Genomic DNA, 18333 nt, shown 5'->3' with positions numbered 1-18333 from the left:
CTCCTGCCTCCAATAATATATACCTGACAGGAGCCCATACATTCTGCTGCCTCCAATAATATATACCTGACAGGAGCCCATACATTCTCCTGCCTCCAATAATATATACCTGACAGGAGCCCATACATTCTCCTGCCTCCAATAATATATACCCGACAGGAGCCCATAGATTCTCCTGCCTCCAATAATATATACCCGACAGGAGTTCATACATTCTGCTGCCTCCAATAATATATACCTGACAGGAACCCATACATTCTACAGCCTCCAATAATATATACCTGACAGGAGCCCATACATTCTCCTGCCTCCAATAATATATACCTGACAGGAGCCCATACATTCTGCTGCCTCCAATAATATATACCTGACAGGAGCCCATACATTCTGCTGCCTCCAATAATATATACCTGACAGGAGCCCATACATTCTCCTGCCTCCAATAATATATACCTGACAGGAGCCCATACATTCTCCTGCCTCCAATAATATATACCTGACAGGAGCCCATAGATTCTGCAGCCTCCAATAATATATACCTGACAGGAGCCCATACATTCTGCTGCCTCCAATAATATATACCTGACAGGAGCCCATAGATTCTGCTGCCTCCAATAATATATACCTGACAGGAGCCCATACATTCTGCTGCCTCCAATATATATACCTGACAGGAGCCCATACATTCTCCTGCCTCCAATAATATATACCTGACAGGAGCCCATAGATTCTGCTGCCTACAATAATATATACCTGACAGGAGCCCATACATTCTCCTGCCTCCAATAATATATACCTGACAGGAGCCCATAGATTCTGCTGGCTCCAATAATATATACCTGACAGGAGCCCATAGATTCTGCTGCCTCCAATAATATATACCTGACAGGAGCCCATACATTCTGCTGCCTCCAATAATATATACCTGACAGGGGCCCATACATTCTGCTGCCTCCAATAATATATACCTGACAGGAGCCCATACATTCTCCTGCCTCCAATAATATATACCTGACAGGAGCCCATACATTCTGCTGCCTCCAATAATATATACCTGACAGGGGCCCATACATTCTGCTGCCTCCAATAATATATACCTGACAGGAGCCCATAGATTCTGCTGCCTCCAATAATATATACCTGACAGGAGCCCATACATTCTCCTGCCTCCAATAATATATACCTGACAGGAGCCCATAGATTCTGCTGTCTCCAATAATATATACCTGACAGGAGCCCATAGATTCTGCTGCCTCCAATAATATATACCTGACAGCAGCCCATAGATTCTGCTGCCTCTAATAATATATACCTAACAGGAGCCCATAGATTCTGCTGCCTCTAATAATATATACCTGACAGGAGCCCATACATTCTCCTGCCTCCAATAATATATACCTGACAGGAGCCCATACATTCTGCTGCCTCCAATAATATATACCTGACAGGGGCCCATACATTCTGCTGCCTCCAATAATATATACCTGACAGGGGCCCATACATTCCCCTGCCTCCAATAATATATACCTGACAGGAGCCCATAGATTCTGCTGCCTCCAATAATATATACCTGACAGGAGCCCATACATTCTCCTGCCTCCAATAATATATACCTAACAGGAGTCCATACATTCTGCTGCCTCCAATAATATATACCTGACAGGAGCCCATACATTCTGCTGGCTGCAATAATATATACCTGACAGGAGCCCATACATTCTGCTGGCTGCAATAATATATACCTGACAGGAGCCCATACATTCTGCTGCCTCTAATAATATATACCTGACAGGAGCCCATACATTCTGCTGCCTCTAATAATATATACGTGACAGGAGCCCATACATCCTGCTGCCTCCAATAATATATACCTGACAGGAGCCCATACGTTCTCATGCCTCCAATAATATATACCTGACAGGAGCCCATACATTCTCCTGCCTCCAATAATATATACCTGACAGGGGCCCATACATTCTCCTGCCTCCAATAATATATACCTGACAGGAGCCCATACATTCTGCTGCCTCTAATAATATATACCTGACAGGAGCCCATACATTCTGCTGCCTCCAATAATATATACCTGACAGGAGCCCATACATTCTGCTGCCTCCAATAATATATACCTGACAGGAGCCCATACATTCTCCCGCCTCCAATAATATATACCCGACAGGAGCCCATACATTCTGCTGGCTGCAATAATATATACCTGACAGGAGCCCATACATTCTGCTGGCTGCAATAATATATACCTGACAGGAGCCCATACATTCTGCTGGCTGCAATAATATATACCTGACAGGAGCCCATACATTCTGCTGCCTCCAATAATATATACCTGACAGGAGCCCATAGATTCTCCTGCCTCCAATAATATATACCTGACAGGAGCCCATACATTCTCCTGCCTCCAATAATATATACCTGACAGGAGCCCATAGATTCTGCTGCATCCAAAGATATATACCTGACAGGAGCCCATAGAGTCTCCTGCCTCCAATAATATATACCTGACAGGAGCCCATAGATTCTCCTGCCTCCAATAATATATACCTGACAGGAGCCCATACATTCTCCTGCCTCCAATAATATATACCTGTCAGGAGCCCATAGATTCTGCTGCCTCCAATAATATATACCTGACAGGAGCCCATACATTCTCCTGCCTCCAATAATATATACCTGACAGGAGCCCATACATTCTCCTGCCTCCAATAATATATACCTGACAGGAGCCCATACATTCTCCTGCCTCCAATAATATATACCTGACAGGAGCCCATACATTCTGCTGCCTCCAATAATATATACCTGACAGGAGCCCATAGATTCTGCTGCCTCCAATAATATATACCCGACAGGAGCCCATACATTCTGCTGCCTCCAATAATATATACCTGGCAGGAGCCCATAGATTCTGCTGCATCCAATGATATATACCTGACAGGAGCCCATAGATTCTGCTGGCTCCAATAATATATACCTGACAGGAGCCCATAGATTCACCTGCCTCCAATAATATATACGTGACAGGAGCCCATACATTCTGCTGACTCCAATAATATATACCTGACAGGAGCCCATACATTCTGCTGCCTCCAATAATATATACCTGACAAGAGCCCATAGATTCTCCTGCCTCCAATAATATATACCTGTCAGGAGCCCATACATTCTCCTGCCTCCAATAATATATACCTGACAGGAGCCCATACATTCTCCTGCCTCTAATAATATATACCTGACAGGAGCCCATACATTCTCCTGCCTCCAATAATATATACCTGACAGGAGCCCATAGATTCTTCTGCCTCCAATAATATATACCTGACAGGAGCCCATACATTCTGCTGCCTCTAATAATATATACCTGACAGGAGCCCATACATTTTGCTGGCTCCAATAATATATACTTGACAGGAGCCCATACATTCTGCTGGCTCCAATAATATATACCTGACAGGAGCCCATACATTCTGCTGCCTCCAATAATATATACCTGACAGGAGCCCATACATTCTCCTGCCTCCAATAATATATACCTGACAGGAGCCCATAGATTCTGCTGCCTCCAATAATATATACCTGACAGGAGCCCATACATTCTGCTGCCTCCAATAATATATACCTGTCAGGAGCCCATAGATTCTCCTGCCTCCAATAATATATACCTGACAGGAGCCCATACATTCTCCTGCCTCCAATAATATATACCTGACAGGAGCCCATACATTCTGCAGCCTCCAATAATATATACCTGACAGGAGCCCATACATTCTGCAGCCTCCAATAATATATACCTGACAGGAGCCGATACATTCTCCTGCCTCCAATAATATATACCTGACAGGAGCCCATACATTCTGCAGCCTCCAATAATATATACCTGACAGGAGCCCATACATTCTCCTGCCTCCAATAATATATACCTGACAGGAGCCCATACATTCTCCTGCCTCCAATAATATATACCTGACAGGAGCCCATACATTCTGCTGCCTCTAATAATATATACCTGACAGGAGCCCATACATTCTCCTGCCTCCAATAATATATACCTGTTAGGAGCCCATACATTCTGCTGCCTCCAATAATATATACCTGTTAGGAGCCCATACATTCTGCTGCCTCCAATAATATATACCTGACAGGAGCCCATAGATTCTGCTGCCTCCAATAATATATACCTGTTAGGAGCCCATACATTCTGCTGCCTCCAATAATATATACCTGACAGGAGCCCATACATTCTCCTGCCTCCAATAATATATACCTGACAGGAGCCCATAGATTCTGCTGCCTCCAATAATATATACCTGTTAGGAGCCCATACATTCTGCTGCCTCCAATAATATATACCTGACAGGAGCCCATACATTCTGCTGCCTCCAATAATATATACCTGACAGGAGCCCATACATTCTGCTGCCTCCAATAATATATACCTGACAGGAGCCCATACATTCTGCTGCCTCCAATAATATATACCTGACAGGAGCCCATAGATTCTGCTGCCTTTAATAATATATACCTGACAGGAGCCCATACATTCTGCTGCCTCCAATAATATATACCTGACAGGAGCCCATACATTCTGCTGCCTCCAATAATATATACCTGACAGGAGCCCATACATTCTGCTGCCTCCAATAATATATACCTGACAGGAGCCCATACATTCTGCTGCCTCCAATAATATATACCTGACAGGAGCCCATAGATTCTGCTGCCTTTAATAATATATACCTGACAGGAGCCCATAGATTCTGCTGCCTTTAATAATATATACCTGACAGGAGCCCATGGATTCTGTTGCCGCTGCCTGGGGCGACGCCATGTCCATCCTCCACAGCGCGCACAGGAAGCAGTCCCTCATCGCCCTGAGACTGACTTCCTGCCAGGGCCGGCGTCAGCCCCCCGTTAAGTGCCAGGGCCCTGAGCAGGCAGAGGGGCCCACTGGCGGTCGCGCACCCCGCTGGGCTATGGGCGGGGGGTTGCGGTGTCAGCGCCCGCCCTTCCCCTCCGCTTGCTCAGGGCCCCGGCAGCCGGATACTTACCTCTCCCCGTGCCTCCGCAGATGCGCTGTCTTCCTGGTCTGCGCTCCCTGTGACGTCTCAGGTCAGAGGGTGCGGTGACGTCTTTACACTGCGCCCTCCCCTGAGCCGTCACAGGGAGCGCTGAGCGGGAAGTCGCCGACAACGCTGGAGTCCGGACCCGAGCAGCGGGCAGCAGGTGCGGAGGAGGGAGGTGAGTATTTTTTTTTTTTTTTTTTTTTTTTTTTTTTTTTTAATGTATGGAGGGGAGGGGGTGGTACCTGCATGGGGTATTATAAAGAGAGGGGGGGTGGTACCTGCATGGGGCATTATAAAGAGAGGGGGGGTGGCATCCTGCATGGGGTATTATAAAGAGAGGGGGGGTGGCATCCTGCATGGGGTATTATAAAGAGAGGGGGGTGGCATCCTGCATGGGGCATTATAAAGAGAGGGGGGGTGGCATCCTGCATGGGGTATTATAAAGAGAGGGGGGGGTGGTACCTGCATGGGGCATTATAAAGAGAGGGGAGGTGGCATCCTGCATGGGGTATTATAAAGAGAGGGAGGGTGGCATCCTGCATGGGGCATTATAAAGAGAGGGGGGGTGGCATCCTGCATGGGGCATTATAAAGAGAGGGGGGTGGCATCCTGCATGGGGCATTATAAAGAGAGGGGGGGGTGGCATCCTGCATGGGGCATTATAAAGAGAGGGGGGGTGGCATCCTGCATGGGGTATTATAAAGAGAGGGGGGGGTGGTACCTGCATGGGGCATTATAAAGAGAGGGGAGGTGGCATCCTGCATGGGGTATTATAAAGAGAGGGGGGGTGGCATCCTGCATGGGGCATTATAAAGAGAGGGGGGGTGGCATCCTGCATGGGGTATTATAAAGAGAGGGGGGGGTGGTACCTGCATGGGGCATTATAAAGAGAGGGGGGGTGGTACCTGCATGGGGCATTATAAAGAGAGGGGGGGTGGTACCTGCATGGGGCATTATAAAGAGAGGGGGGGTGGTACCTGCATGGGGCATTATAAAGAGAGGGGGGGTGGTACCTGCATGGGGCATTATAAAGAGAGGGGGGGTGGTACCTGCATGGGGCATTATAAAGAGAGGGGGGGTGGCATCCTGCATGGGGTATTATAAAGAGAGGGGGGGGGTGGTACCTGCATGGGGCATTATAAAGAGAGGGGGGGGGGTGGTACCTGCATGGGGCATTATAAAGAGAGGGGGGGTGGTACCTGCATGGGGCATTATAAAGAGAGGGGGGGTGGTACCTGCATGGGGCATTATAGAGAGAGGGGGTGACATCCTGCATGGGGCATTATAAAGAGAGGGGGGGTGACATCCTGCATGGGGCATTATAGAGAGAGGGGGTGGTACCTGCATGGGGCATTATAAAGAGAGGGGGGGTGACATCCTGCATGGGGCATTATAGAGAGAGGGGGTGGTACCTGCATGGGGCATTATAAAGAGAGGGGGGGTGACATCCTGCATGGGGCATTATAAAGAGAAGGGGGGTGGTACCTGCATGGGGCATTATAAAGAGAGGGGGGGGTGGTACCTACATGGGGCATTATAAAGAGAGGGGGGGTGACATCCTGCATCGGGCATTATAAAGAGAGGGGGGGTGGTACCTGCATGGGGCATTATAAAGAGAGGGGGGGGGGCATCCTGCATGGGGCATTATAAAGAGAGGGGGGGCATCCTGCATGGGGCATTATAAAGAGAGGGGGGGTGGCATCCTGCATGGGGCATTATAAAGAGAGGGAGGGTGGCATCCTGCATGGGGCATTATAAAGAGAGGGAGGGTGGCATCCTGCATGGGGCATTATAAAGAGAGGGAGGGTGGCATCCTGCATGGGGCATTATAAAGAGGAGGGGTGACAGCCTGCATGGGGCATTATAAAGAGGAGGGGTGACAGCCTGCATGGGGCATTATAGAGAGGAGGGGTGACATCCTGCATGGGGCATTATAAAGAGAGGGGGGGTGGCATCCTGCATGGGGCATTATAGAGAGAGGGGGGGTGGCATCCTGCATGGGGCATTATAAAGAGGAGGGGTGACAGCCTGCATGGGGCATTATAGAGAGGAGGGGTGACACCCTGCATGGGGCATTATAGAGAGAGGGGGTGACAGCCTGCATGGGGCATTATAAAGAGGAGGGGTGACATCCTCCATGGGGCATTATAAAGAGGAGGGGTGACATCCTCCATGTGGCATTATAGAGAGAGGGGGTGACAGCCTGCATGGGGCATTATAAAGAGAAGGGGGGTGGTATCCTGCATGGGGCATTATAGAGAGGAGGAGTGACAGCCTGCATGGGGCATTATAGAGAGGAGGGGTGACAGCCTGCATGGGGCATTATAAAGAGAGGGGGTGGCATCCTGCATGGGGCATTATAAAGAGGAGGGGTGACAGCCTGCATGGGGCATTATAAAGAGAGGGGGGTGGTATCCTGCATGGGGCATTATAGAGAGGAGGGGTGACACCCTGCATGGGGCATTATAGAGAGAGGGGGTGAGATCCTGCATGGGGCATTATAAAGAGGAGGGGTGACATCCTCCATGGGGCATTATAGAGAGAGGGGGTGACAGCCTGCATGGGGCATTATAGAGAGAGGGGCTAACAGCCTGCATAGGGCATTATAGAGAGAGGGGGTAACAGCCTGCATGGGGCATTATAAGGTGGGGGGGGCAGCCTGTATGGGGCATTATGTGGGGGGTAACAGCCTGTATGCAGCATTATATGGGGGCCAGTATCCTGTATGGAGCGTTATAAGGGGACCAGTATCCTGTATGGAGCCTTATATGGGGGCCAGTATCCTGTATGGAGCGTTATAAGGGGACCGGTATCCTGTATGGAGCCTTATATGGGGGCCAGTATTCTGTGTGGAGTGATTCACCGGTTTCTGAGCTATTGTGGAATTTACAATAGATATCACTCATGTAATGTAAGAAGTGAAATCTTTGCATTGTACTATATATATATATTTCTCCGCCGTATCTCTGCATCATGAATCGTGGTATGTGTTAAAGGGGCCCACTGAGACTCTTTTGCCCGGGGCCCACAAAAACCTGGAGCCGGCGCTACTTCCTGCGCACGCGCCTGCAGTGTCACGCTCCGCAGAGGAGGGAGAGGGGCACTGCGGCAGCAGGCAGATCGCTCTCCCTGCTTTGCCGCTGCAGAGGGCCCATCACTAATCATATTGGCAGTGCTGCCGATATGATTAGCGAACCGGGGGGGCCTCTATTCTCTGTACAGGGCCCAGGGTTGGGGTGGTTTGGGATGGGGGGGTTTTCTGCCGACCCCTTTAATGCGAGCCGATATTCGGGGCAGCAGCCGGCGCTGTCTGCTGCGTTTACCTTCACTCCGAACTGTACGAGGAACTTGACGATCTCGGTGTGGCCGGCGCACACGACGGTGTGGGGGGCTGTGAGACCCTCGTCGTTGGGCTGGCTGGGGTCTTCCACCTGCAGATGAAGGGGATGGAGGAGATACAACATTAGTGCTGGCAGAAATCCAGAGCACGGGAGTCATCAGCACAATAAGCGAAGGAGCGGGACGGGACGGGGTGACAAGCGCGGTAATGAGGGGAGACAAGGGCCGCATTCAGCAGAGGAAAGGAATGAGGGGGGCTTCTAATTCTACCAATCAGAGGCGGATAATATCTGGCTGCGGGACAGGAATGACATCACCGCCCATCAGCTCCCATCACATTGCCCTCTGTTCACACCTGAGCTGTGTCCACAGTTTATAACTGAAGCAATAACTGTCATAAAGCCGCTGTAAATGGGACAGAAAATCTGCACCAAAATCTGTGCAAAACTTAACTGCAGATTTTAGTGCAGATTTGGCCACAGATTTCACTCTTTGCAAACCATTAAGTGAAATTAGCAGTGACAATCCACACTGAGAACTTGTGTGGGCGCTATATGATGCGTGCTGTAGGCACTGTATAGCGGTAATGTGTGGGCGCTATATGATGTATGTTGTAGGTACTGTATAGCGGTAATGTGTGGGCACTATATGATGTGTGTTGTAGGTACTGTATAGCGGTAATGTGTGGGCGCTATATGATGTGTGTTGTACGTACTGTATAGCGGTAATGTGTGGGCGCTATATGATGTGTGTTGTAGGTACTGTATAGCGGTAATGTGTGGGCACAATATGATGTGTGTTGTAGGTACTGTATAGCGGTAATGTGTCGGCACTATATTATATATGTTGTACTGTATAGCGGTAATGTGTGGGCACTATATGACGGCATTTTGTATACTTATACAAATAAATATTGGCATCCTGCTTTGCTTTTTGCTCACGGCTCCGTAGCCTTGTCTCCTCTGCCAGCGCCCCGTCGCCTTGTCTCCTCTGCCAGCGCCCCGTCGCCTTGTCTCCTCTGGCCGCGCCCCGTCGCCTTGTCTCCTCTGGCCGCGCCCCGTCGCCTTGTCTCCTCTGGCCGCGCCCCGTCGCCTTGTCTCCTCTGGCCGCGCCCCGTTGCCTTGTCTCCTCTGGCCGCGCCCCGTCGCCTTGTCTCCTCTGGCCGCGCCCCGTCGCCTTGTCTCCTCTGGCCGCGCCCCGTCGCCTTGTCTCCTCTGGCCGCGCCCCGTCGCCTTGTCTCCTCTGGCCGCGCCCCGTCGCCTTGTCTCCTCTGGCCGCGCCCCGTCGCCTTGTCTCCTCTGGCCGCGCCCCGTCGCCTTGTCTCCTCGGCTTTCGCCCCGTCGCCTTCTCTCCTCGGCCTTCGCCCCGTCGCCTTCTCTCCTCGGCCTTCGCCCCGTCGCCTTCTCTCCTCGGCCTTCGCCCCGTCGCCTTCTCTCCTCGGCCTTCGCCCCGTCGCCTTCTCTCCTCGGCCTTCGCCCCGTCGCCTTCTCTCCTCGGCCTTCGCCAGGTCGCCTTCTCTCCTCTGCCCGCGCCCCGTCGCCTTCTCTCCTCTGCCCGCGCCCCGTCGCCTTCTCTCCTCTGCCGGCGCCCCGTCGCCTTCTCTCCTCTGCCGGCGCCCCGTCGCCTTCTCTCCTCTGCCGGCGCCCCGTCGCCTTCTCTCCTCTGCCGGCGCCCCGTCGCCTTCTCTCCTCTGCCGGCGCCCCGTCGCCTTCTCTCCTCTGCCGGCGCCCCGTCGCCTTCTCTCCTCTGCCGGCGCCCCGTCGCCTTCTCTCCTCTGCCGGCGCCCCGTCGCCTTCTCTCCTCTGCCGGCGCCCCGTCGCCTTCTCTCCTCTGCCGGCGCCCCGTCGCCTTCTCTCCTCTGCCGGCGCCCCGTCGCCTTCTCTCCTCCGGCCGCGCCCCGTCGCCTTCTCTCCTCCGGCCGCGCCCCGTCGCCTTCTCTCCTCCGGCCGCGCCCCGTCGCCTTCTCTCCTCCGGCCGCGCCCCGTCGCCTTCTCTCCTCCGGCCGCGCCCCGTCGCCTTCTCTCCTCCGGCCGCGCCCCGTCGCCTTCTCTCCTCCGGCCGCGCCCCGTCGCCTTCTCTCCTCCGGCCGCGCCCCGTCGCCTTCTCTCCTCCGGCCGCGCCCCGTCGCCTTCTCTCCTCCGGCCGCGCCCCGCCGCCTTCTCTCCCCCGGCCGCGCCCCGTCGCCTTCTCTCCTCTGTCCGCTTCCCGTCGCCTTCTCTTCTCGGCCTGCGCCCCCTCGCCTTCTCTCCTCGGCCTGCGCCCCGTCGCCTTCTCTCCTCTGCCCGCGCCCCCTCGCCTTCTCTCCTCGGCCCGCGCCCCCTCGCCTTCTCTCCTCGGCCCGCGCCCCGTCGCCTTCTCTCCTCTGCCGGCGCCCCGTCGCCTTCTCTCCTCTGCCTGCACCGTGCCCCTTCCTCACTAATGTTATTTGCTTTCCTTAGATTTGCTTTCTGACAACATTGTGCTTTCGCTGACCCACGCTGCAGCCGCAGAGGTCGTCCTGCAGATCATCTCGGAGTGTTACCCCCAGGTAATAATAAATACTATTAATTACAGCCCCATCTGTGACCTGAGCAGATCCACACTAGGCTATGCCACTGGAGATCCTTGGGGACGCCGCTGGGATCCCCACAATCTTTTTTGTCACTCTTGGGCTAATGATACATGGGGTAAGAACCAGCGCCCCCCTGTCCATAGGCTGCTTGTGAAATTCTCTATATATATTTTTGTAGCTTCAGTCTTTGGACCTGAGTTGTCGTCATCTCTCCAAGCTGACTGGTTTTGCTCATCTCTTCTACCTGACCCGGCACCTGCAGAGTCTGAACCTCTCCTATAACGAGGTACGTCGCCTCCTTGCGCTGGGATCGGGTCTGCTGCCGTCGTGACGTCTTTTCCGATTACCCCGTATATGCCATCGATCGTAGGGTACCGGTGGGTTCAGTGGACTCCTGAAGACCCCCGTCCTGCCATCTCTGTACATCTGTGTTCCCAGTATAGTACAAGCGATCAAACAGTCGCAGAGTCCAGGGCAAAAATAAGTAAAAATGTATTTAAAAATGAATAAATAAACTAAAACCCATAATTGTCATTTGTCTCGCTTTTCCCAATTAAAAAATAAAGAAATTAAAAAAAAAATAAAAAGAAATATTGGTAAATCGAATTCCGTAAAACTCCATCCTATGAAAATATAAAGAACCCAAATTGTAAACCGTTTAAAAAAATTAAAATCAAAGTAATTTAATTTTCGATCGCTGCACTTCTCAAAAATGGAATAAAAAACAATCGATCAAAATGGTATGAATAAAAATACAAAAAGACCCTCACCCAGCCCCCGCAACAGAAGAAGTTACAAGTCCCAAAAATGGAGGAATAGAAAGCCCATACTCATCCTGGGGAAAAAAACCCAGGCCATATAGACGGATCAATAAAATGGTTTGTGGCTCTTGGAAGAAGGCGAGAAACAAACAAATCTCTGTGTTTTCTGGTGGTAGCTGGTGACGGGAACATGTTCTTTTTTAGCTTTGCAGAGTTGAAGAGCTGGATCTGATCCACAACCTGGAGCTGAGAGAGCTGTGGCTGGAGGGAAACCCTCTGCACGGGGCGGTGGAAAGCTTCTCCGCCTGCTACAGGTGCCCGCACCTCTCTGCTATCACATTATTATACAAATGCAAATCACCGATTCAATGCTTTTTTTTTTCTTTTTTTGTGTTGCACAGATTGGTAACTTATTTTCCCACCATTGAAAAACTAGTAAGTATACACCTAGGAAGACTGTAAAGCATCAACTGTATCCTAAAAAAAGGGGTATTCCCATCTCCAAGATCTGATCCCACTATGTAGTAGGTGTAATAATAATATTAGCAAATACCTCCAATTAAAATTGTAGTATTGTTTTTCTGATTAGCTATGTCGCTTACCCCATGTGCACTGCATTGTAGTAGTTTAGGTATCCATGATTACGACCACTAACAACTGTCGCTATGAGTGGTCGTGACCATAGATACCTAAGCTACTACAATGCCCTGCTCATAGGGTAAGTGACATAGTGAATCAGAAGAACTATACTGTATTCTAATTGGAGATATTTTCGAATATTACTATTATTAGATCTACTACATATTGCGGTAGGATCTTGGAAATAGGCTGTATCTTTGCCTTTAAAAGGATAGTTCACTCTGCTGCATGGTGCGCTACCCCGTGTACCCCAGCTTTATAACTTTCCCCCTGTGAGCCTTCCATCATACCAGTCACCTTTCCTGTCCTGTATTATATCCGCTGTCTCCATTCTTGCAGGACGGACAGTTTTTTAAAGAGAATCTATTTTTTGAGCCAGAAGAACCCCAACCTCTCCCACAGGCAAAGGGAAGTTGTATTCTTCTTTCACTTAAAGGGCTTGTCCAGAGCCGTTCACTTCCACATCGGATACTAGCGGTGCTGATGACGTTGCGATCCGCAGACCTACCCAGACGCTAGCATGATGGGCAGGTATCGTGCACCCGTCTGGTTCATTAGAATAGGACATGTGCCCAATATCTGAACACACGGGTCATAACGTCAGCAGCACCGCTCACTTCCAGGGCGTTGGTAAGCAATGCTGAAGTTCTTTGAATAAGCCCTTTAAAAGGTGTTGTCCCAATGGGATATTCTATGGATATACCTTAAAGGGGTTTTCCAGTTTTGGAAACTCCCTTTTCTTTTGGCTGCAGTTTGTTTAAAAAAAAAAAAACGCTTTACTCGCCAGCCCCAGGTCCAGCACTGAGTCTCCGCCGCTGCTCCAGGTGTCTGTTATGGCCTGCAGCTCTGACGTCACGTCAGTAGTGCTTGGCCCTGAGCGTATTGTGCCGCTACTGGCTGTGATGGCAGCACTACTGATAATGACTCACTAAAAGGCGCAGCGGAGACTCAGTACTGGACCCAGTGAGGATGAGTAAAGCACAGTTTCTTTAAAAAAAAAAAAATTGCAGAGGGGGAACAGGAGTTTTCCAAAGCTAGAAATCTCTTTAAGTATCTGAGATGGACCAACCCTTTTATTGTCCCTTATATTATAGGTTAGATCTAAAGTAGTAAGGTGGTGGGGTGCCATCTTTAGTTACCTCAATATGTAGGTTTGTGAATATAAATAAAAATATTTTTATCTACGGCACAGTGCAAAAGTTTTAGTTGGAATAAATGCTGTAGAGTAAAGAATGCTTTCAGAAAGAGAAGTGCTAACGCCTTCACCCTCCAAACCTGTTTTCACCTTCATGACCCGGCCAAATTTTACACTTCTGCCCAGTGTCCCTCTGAGGTAATTACTCTGGAACGCTTCCACGGATCCCCCTGATTCTGAGACTGTTTTTTCCTGACATATTGTACTTCATGATAGTGATAAAAGTTGTTCAATATGACTTGCATTTATTTGTGAAAAAAAAAGAAAATTTGGTGAAAATTTAGCAATTTTCCAAGTTTTAATTCTTATGACCTTAAATCAGAGAGATGTCACACAAAATAGTTAATAACATTTCCCACATGTCTACTTTACATCTGCATCATTTTGGAAACATAATTTTATTTTTGTTAGGAAGTTATAAGGATTAAAAATTGACCAGCAATTTCTCATTTTTCCAACAAAATTTACAAAACCGTTTTTTTTTTTAGGGAACACATCACATTTGAAGTGACTTTGGGGGGCCTATATGACAGAAAATGCCCAAAAGTGACATCGTTCTAAAAACTGCACCCCTCAGGGTATGTGCACACGATGCAGAAATGCTCATGATTTTTTCCTGAGCATTTCTGCATCACCCTGGCAGGAAAAAACGCATGCGGATTGTACATGCGGATTGTACATGCGGTTTCCTGCCAGGGACATGCGGAAATGAAGCAGTCTTCACTTTCATTTCCGCATGCGGGTTGACAGGCGATTTTAGCATCACTTGGAAAGTGCTTGTCAACTTCACACTATATAAATCCATGCAACCGGCATGGATTTATATAGTGTGTGAATGTCAAAAAATAAAAAATAAATATATACTTTACCCTCTGATGGCCCCCGGTGTCCGGCTTCGCTCGGTCCCGGCTGCCGGCAGTGAAGACTTTAGGACCTTCCGACGTCAGCGTCACGTGACCCGTCACATGACTCTGACGTCAGCGTAGGTCCTGCATTCAACCGCGAAGTGCCCGGGAAGCCAGGAGGACGCAGCGCGGGACGCTGGAAGGTAAGTATATATATATATATTTTTTATTTTATTCTTTTTTTTTAAATGGTACCTGGGTCTGGATGAGAGTCCTCTCCTCCACACCCGGGTACCATCCGCACATTAGACCGCATAAAAAGCGCATCAACATATACAGTGATGCGGATTCCATGCGGTCTAATGCAAGTCAATGGCGGCAAAAGAGCAGCGTTTCCGCAAAATTAATTGACATGCTGTGGATTTTTGAGCGCAGCGTTTACGCTGCGGAAAAATCTGCATCATGGGCACAGCACATGCGGATTTCAATTGGGCAACATTGCTGCCCTTCTACCATGCGTTTTTCATGCGTTTCCGCGGCGTTTCCGCAACTGCAAAAACGCAGCGGAAACGCATTAAATACGCATCGTGTGAACTCAGCCTTAAGGTGCTTAAAACCACATTCAAAAAGTTTATTAACCCTTCAGGTGCTTCACAGGAATTAATGGAACGTGGAAGGAAAAAATGAACATTTTCCTTTTTTTTTTTCACAAAAATTTTACTTAAGCCCCCAATTTTTTTATTTTCACAAGGGTTACAGGAGAAAATGGACCCCAAATTGTGTTGCGCAATTTCTCCTCAGCACACCGCTACCCCATTTGTGGAAGAAAACCACTGTTTGGGCGCACGGCAGGGCTCGGAAGGGAAGGAGCACAGTTTGACTTTTCAAACACAAAAATGGCTGGAATCGAGAGCTGCCGCCATGTCGCTTTTGGAGATCCCCAATGTACGTAAATAGTGGAAACCTTCCACAAGTGACGCCGTTTTGGAAACTAGATCCCCCAAGGAATGTTAGCTGTGCGGGGTGCACCTTGTACTCCCAGGTGCTTCACAGAAGTTTATAATGTAGAGCCGTGAAAATAAAAAGTTAAATTTTTCCCACAAAAAATGTTCTTTTAGCCCCCCCCAGAAGTGACACCATTTTAGAAATTATACCACTTTGGGAATTTATCTGCAAGTGTAGTGAGTTTTCCAGAAACAAGCAGCAGTGGATGTTGCTGAGTGAAAATTGCAAATCTGCATTGTAGTGACCAGTACGTTGTAGCCCCCAATACATTGTAGTGACCAGTACATTGTGTCCAGCCCATGCTTCTGGAGACACACACCTGTAGTTTAGGCAGGCTGTCATCGCTACAGAAATGCCAAACGTGTGGATGCTAAATGTGGTTTAGGCGCAGATGACTGCCTTCTGGACATTTGTCAAGCCAGCAGTCTTCCCCATGATTGTGGAGCCTAATGAAACAGAATAAGGTTCCTTTTTAAATGCTTCGGAAGCCTTTGCAGGTGTTTTTTGTTAATTATTCTAATTTACTGAGATAATGACTTTTGTGTTTTCATTGGATGTAAGCCATAATCATCAATATTAACAGGAATAAACACTTGAAATAGATCACTCTGTAATGACTCTATATGAGTTTCACTTTTTGTATTTAAGAACTGAAATAAATTAACTTTTTGATGATATTCTAATTTTGTGAGAAGCACCTGTAAATGAGAGTATTATAACACTATTACAATACTACACCCCTGTATATTCCCCCTGGAGTTCACCAAATTCTGTACTATACATAGTAGATGAAACATAATAAATTCAGATACACGACTGCTAGATATTAATTCAATTCTTTATTGGCTTCATACAAGATATCAAATGTAGAATTTCCCACCAGTCGTGTGGGGCAATAGTCATGTGGCCCTGATGATGATGGGCTCACGGGGAGTCGTCCGTCAGAACTCAGGAGAGGAAAAACCCCCGGTGGAGGAAACCTCTAGGGAACCATGTCTGACGGCCTGCCCTTCCCTTGGGCGGTGCTGGATGATGGCAGCTTGTGCTGTAGATCGGGGTTGATGCAGCAGAAGATTCACTTATTCAGTGATTACATCTGACTGCAGAAAGTAATGAGAACAGAGACCGAGCCCGGAATCTGCCTCGTCCTGAAGTGCGGCTCCTCTGCTCCTGACATGGAGGCCGCCACATCATTGACTTCTTATAGCCGTCACCTCCAGCCATACCCTGTCTTCTTAGTGGGACCCCAGGTCGCTTATAGTGATCTGTAGAAAGAGAGAACAGAACTGATCATGGAGCAGCCGAATATTTAATATCAGAGACGTTCACACAATTTACTCCCAGTCACTGCTGCTTAGTGCACTCCTCTTACATGGATTATATTTGGTCCATGGTGATGACAGAAACACCGACACTTGTTATAGTTGCGGGGGTCATTCTTGTTCTGGTTCACACCTCTGTGTACAAAATAACAGAAAACGCCTTATAATCCTACTATAATTAATCTCTTAATACATCTTTATAGGGGCTGGAGCTAAGCTTTACTGATAAACAGCTCCAATAATGGCAGCGCCCCCCCCCCCCATCATATTTATACATTCACTATATTGAGGGTATTATGGAAAGTCCGTGGTTACTTACTGGTGCAGGCTGGTCTGTGGTCCCGGGTCGTGTACGGTTGAAGGTCAGGGCGATCTCGTGGACCGTCATTGACTCTACATGCCGTTTATAGGCATGGAGTCACTTCCTGATCTTTTTGGGAAATGCGCTGATCCTGCCGGTCTGCAGGCAGGATATCAGATGAGTCCTCATCAACCGATGCCGGAACTCTGCTCTGGGTTCACCGCCATCTGCTATAAGCTCGTAGGCAAACGCTATGGCGAATAAGCCACAGTCATAGCTGTTCCTCTGCTGATCCACATCGATAAATGTCAGATGTTTCAGGGGCTCTTCGACCACTTCACTGTACAGGTTGATAATCTGCTCACAGATGGACGGAGTCAGATTTCCAGAGTTGATGCTGTCGGCCACAAAGATTTGGCCATTTTTGTAGCAGGTGGTCAGCCAGTGCACCCTCTCCTCATCATAGTGGATTTGTACAGCATTCTTCAGTACACTGTACCCTGGGACTAGAAGAGCGCAGGGGGGCTGCAGGCCATCAAAACCCTCAAACTGACTCTGCAGCAGGTCCTGGGCCATCATGATGATCTCATCATCCAGGAAGCCTTCCTCCCCTTTGCTCAGCAGGATGGTTAACTGCTCTGGAGACAGGATGTCCTCCTGTTTCCCGATATCGGGCATCTCCACTTGTGGGGTCTCCATCTCCGGGGTTACCTCTCCCAGTAGATCAGAAAGGTTTTCTGTAGCAGCTCTCTTGGCCGGTGGCAGCATCTCGGGCTGACTGTCCTCAGAGGTTGGTGCTTTTCTTTTTAGATTGTCCCGGGGTCTTGTTTGTAGCAGCCCCTCGTGTGCACCTTGTGCACATTCTGGATCGGCAAGATCCTCTCCACTTTCTGCAATGGTGGACGTGGATTCAGTATCACCTACTATGTAGGTTGGGCTCTTCTCACCGCTGTCTTGGCTGATGACTTGGTCTTTACGTCTGGTTATAGCAACTGACCTGAAGCGCCTGACTGCTGTAATGGTGGCAGATTTCATGGCCAGGAAGGAATCCTTCAGCAGTGTTCTCCAATTGCGATGGGATTTCCTGAATCTGGTCAGAAGGCTAAAGCCAATTGACTTGCAGGAAGAGAGAGCCTTGACCAGCAGCCGCTGGCCATAACGGGGACGTCCATGAATCCTCATGATGGCGTCGCTTTCTTTCTCCTTTTATTCCTTTAGCTTTGTGTATCCAATAAAGAGTCACACAAAAGACAGCCCCGGCTCTGCGCTCAGGCATTCTATACACTTTACTCCCATT

At 49.0% G+C, this 18333-nt stretch overlaps 1 protein-coding gene across 1 annotated transcript in view; it reads left to right on the top strand.

The window, feature by feature from the left end:
- The window catches only part of LOC141219307 (nuclear RNA export factor 1-like), a 46866-nt gene extending 29889 nt beyond the window's left edge, over window positions 1-16977 (top strand). Inside the window, exons 2-8 of the mRNA XM_073666077.1 lie at window positions 5178-5253; window positions 10856-10944; window positions 11147-11254; window positions 11934-12043; window positions 12131-12164; window positions 12708-12845; window positions 16939-16977. Coding sequence (XP_073522178.1) covers window positions 5178-5253; window positions 10856-10944; window positions 11147-11254; window positions 11934-12043; window positions 12131-12164; window positions 12708-12845; window positions 16939-16977 — 594 coding nt within the window. The remainder of the gene's footprint in view (window positions 1-5177; window positions 5254-10855; window positions 10945-11146; window positions 11255-11933; window positions 12044-12130; window positions 12165-12707; window positions 12846-16938) is intronic.
- Window positions 16978-18333: the final 1356 nt, after the last annotated feature.

The sequence above is a fragment of the Phyllobates terribilis genome, unplaced genomic scaffold, assembly GCF_046119375.1.
Source record: "Phyllobates terribilis strain yellow unplaced genomic scaffold, ASM4611937v1 Scaffold_261__1_contigs__length_2674298, whole genome shotgun sequence".
NCBI lineage: Eukaryota > Metazoa > Chordata > Amphibia > Anura > Dendrobatidae > Phyllobates > Phyllobates terribilis.
Note: the sequence above shows the minus strand (reverse complement) of the source record. Positions and strands in the feature narration are given on the sequence as shown.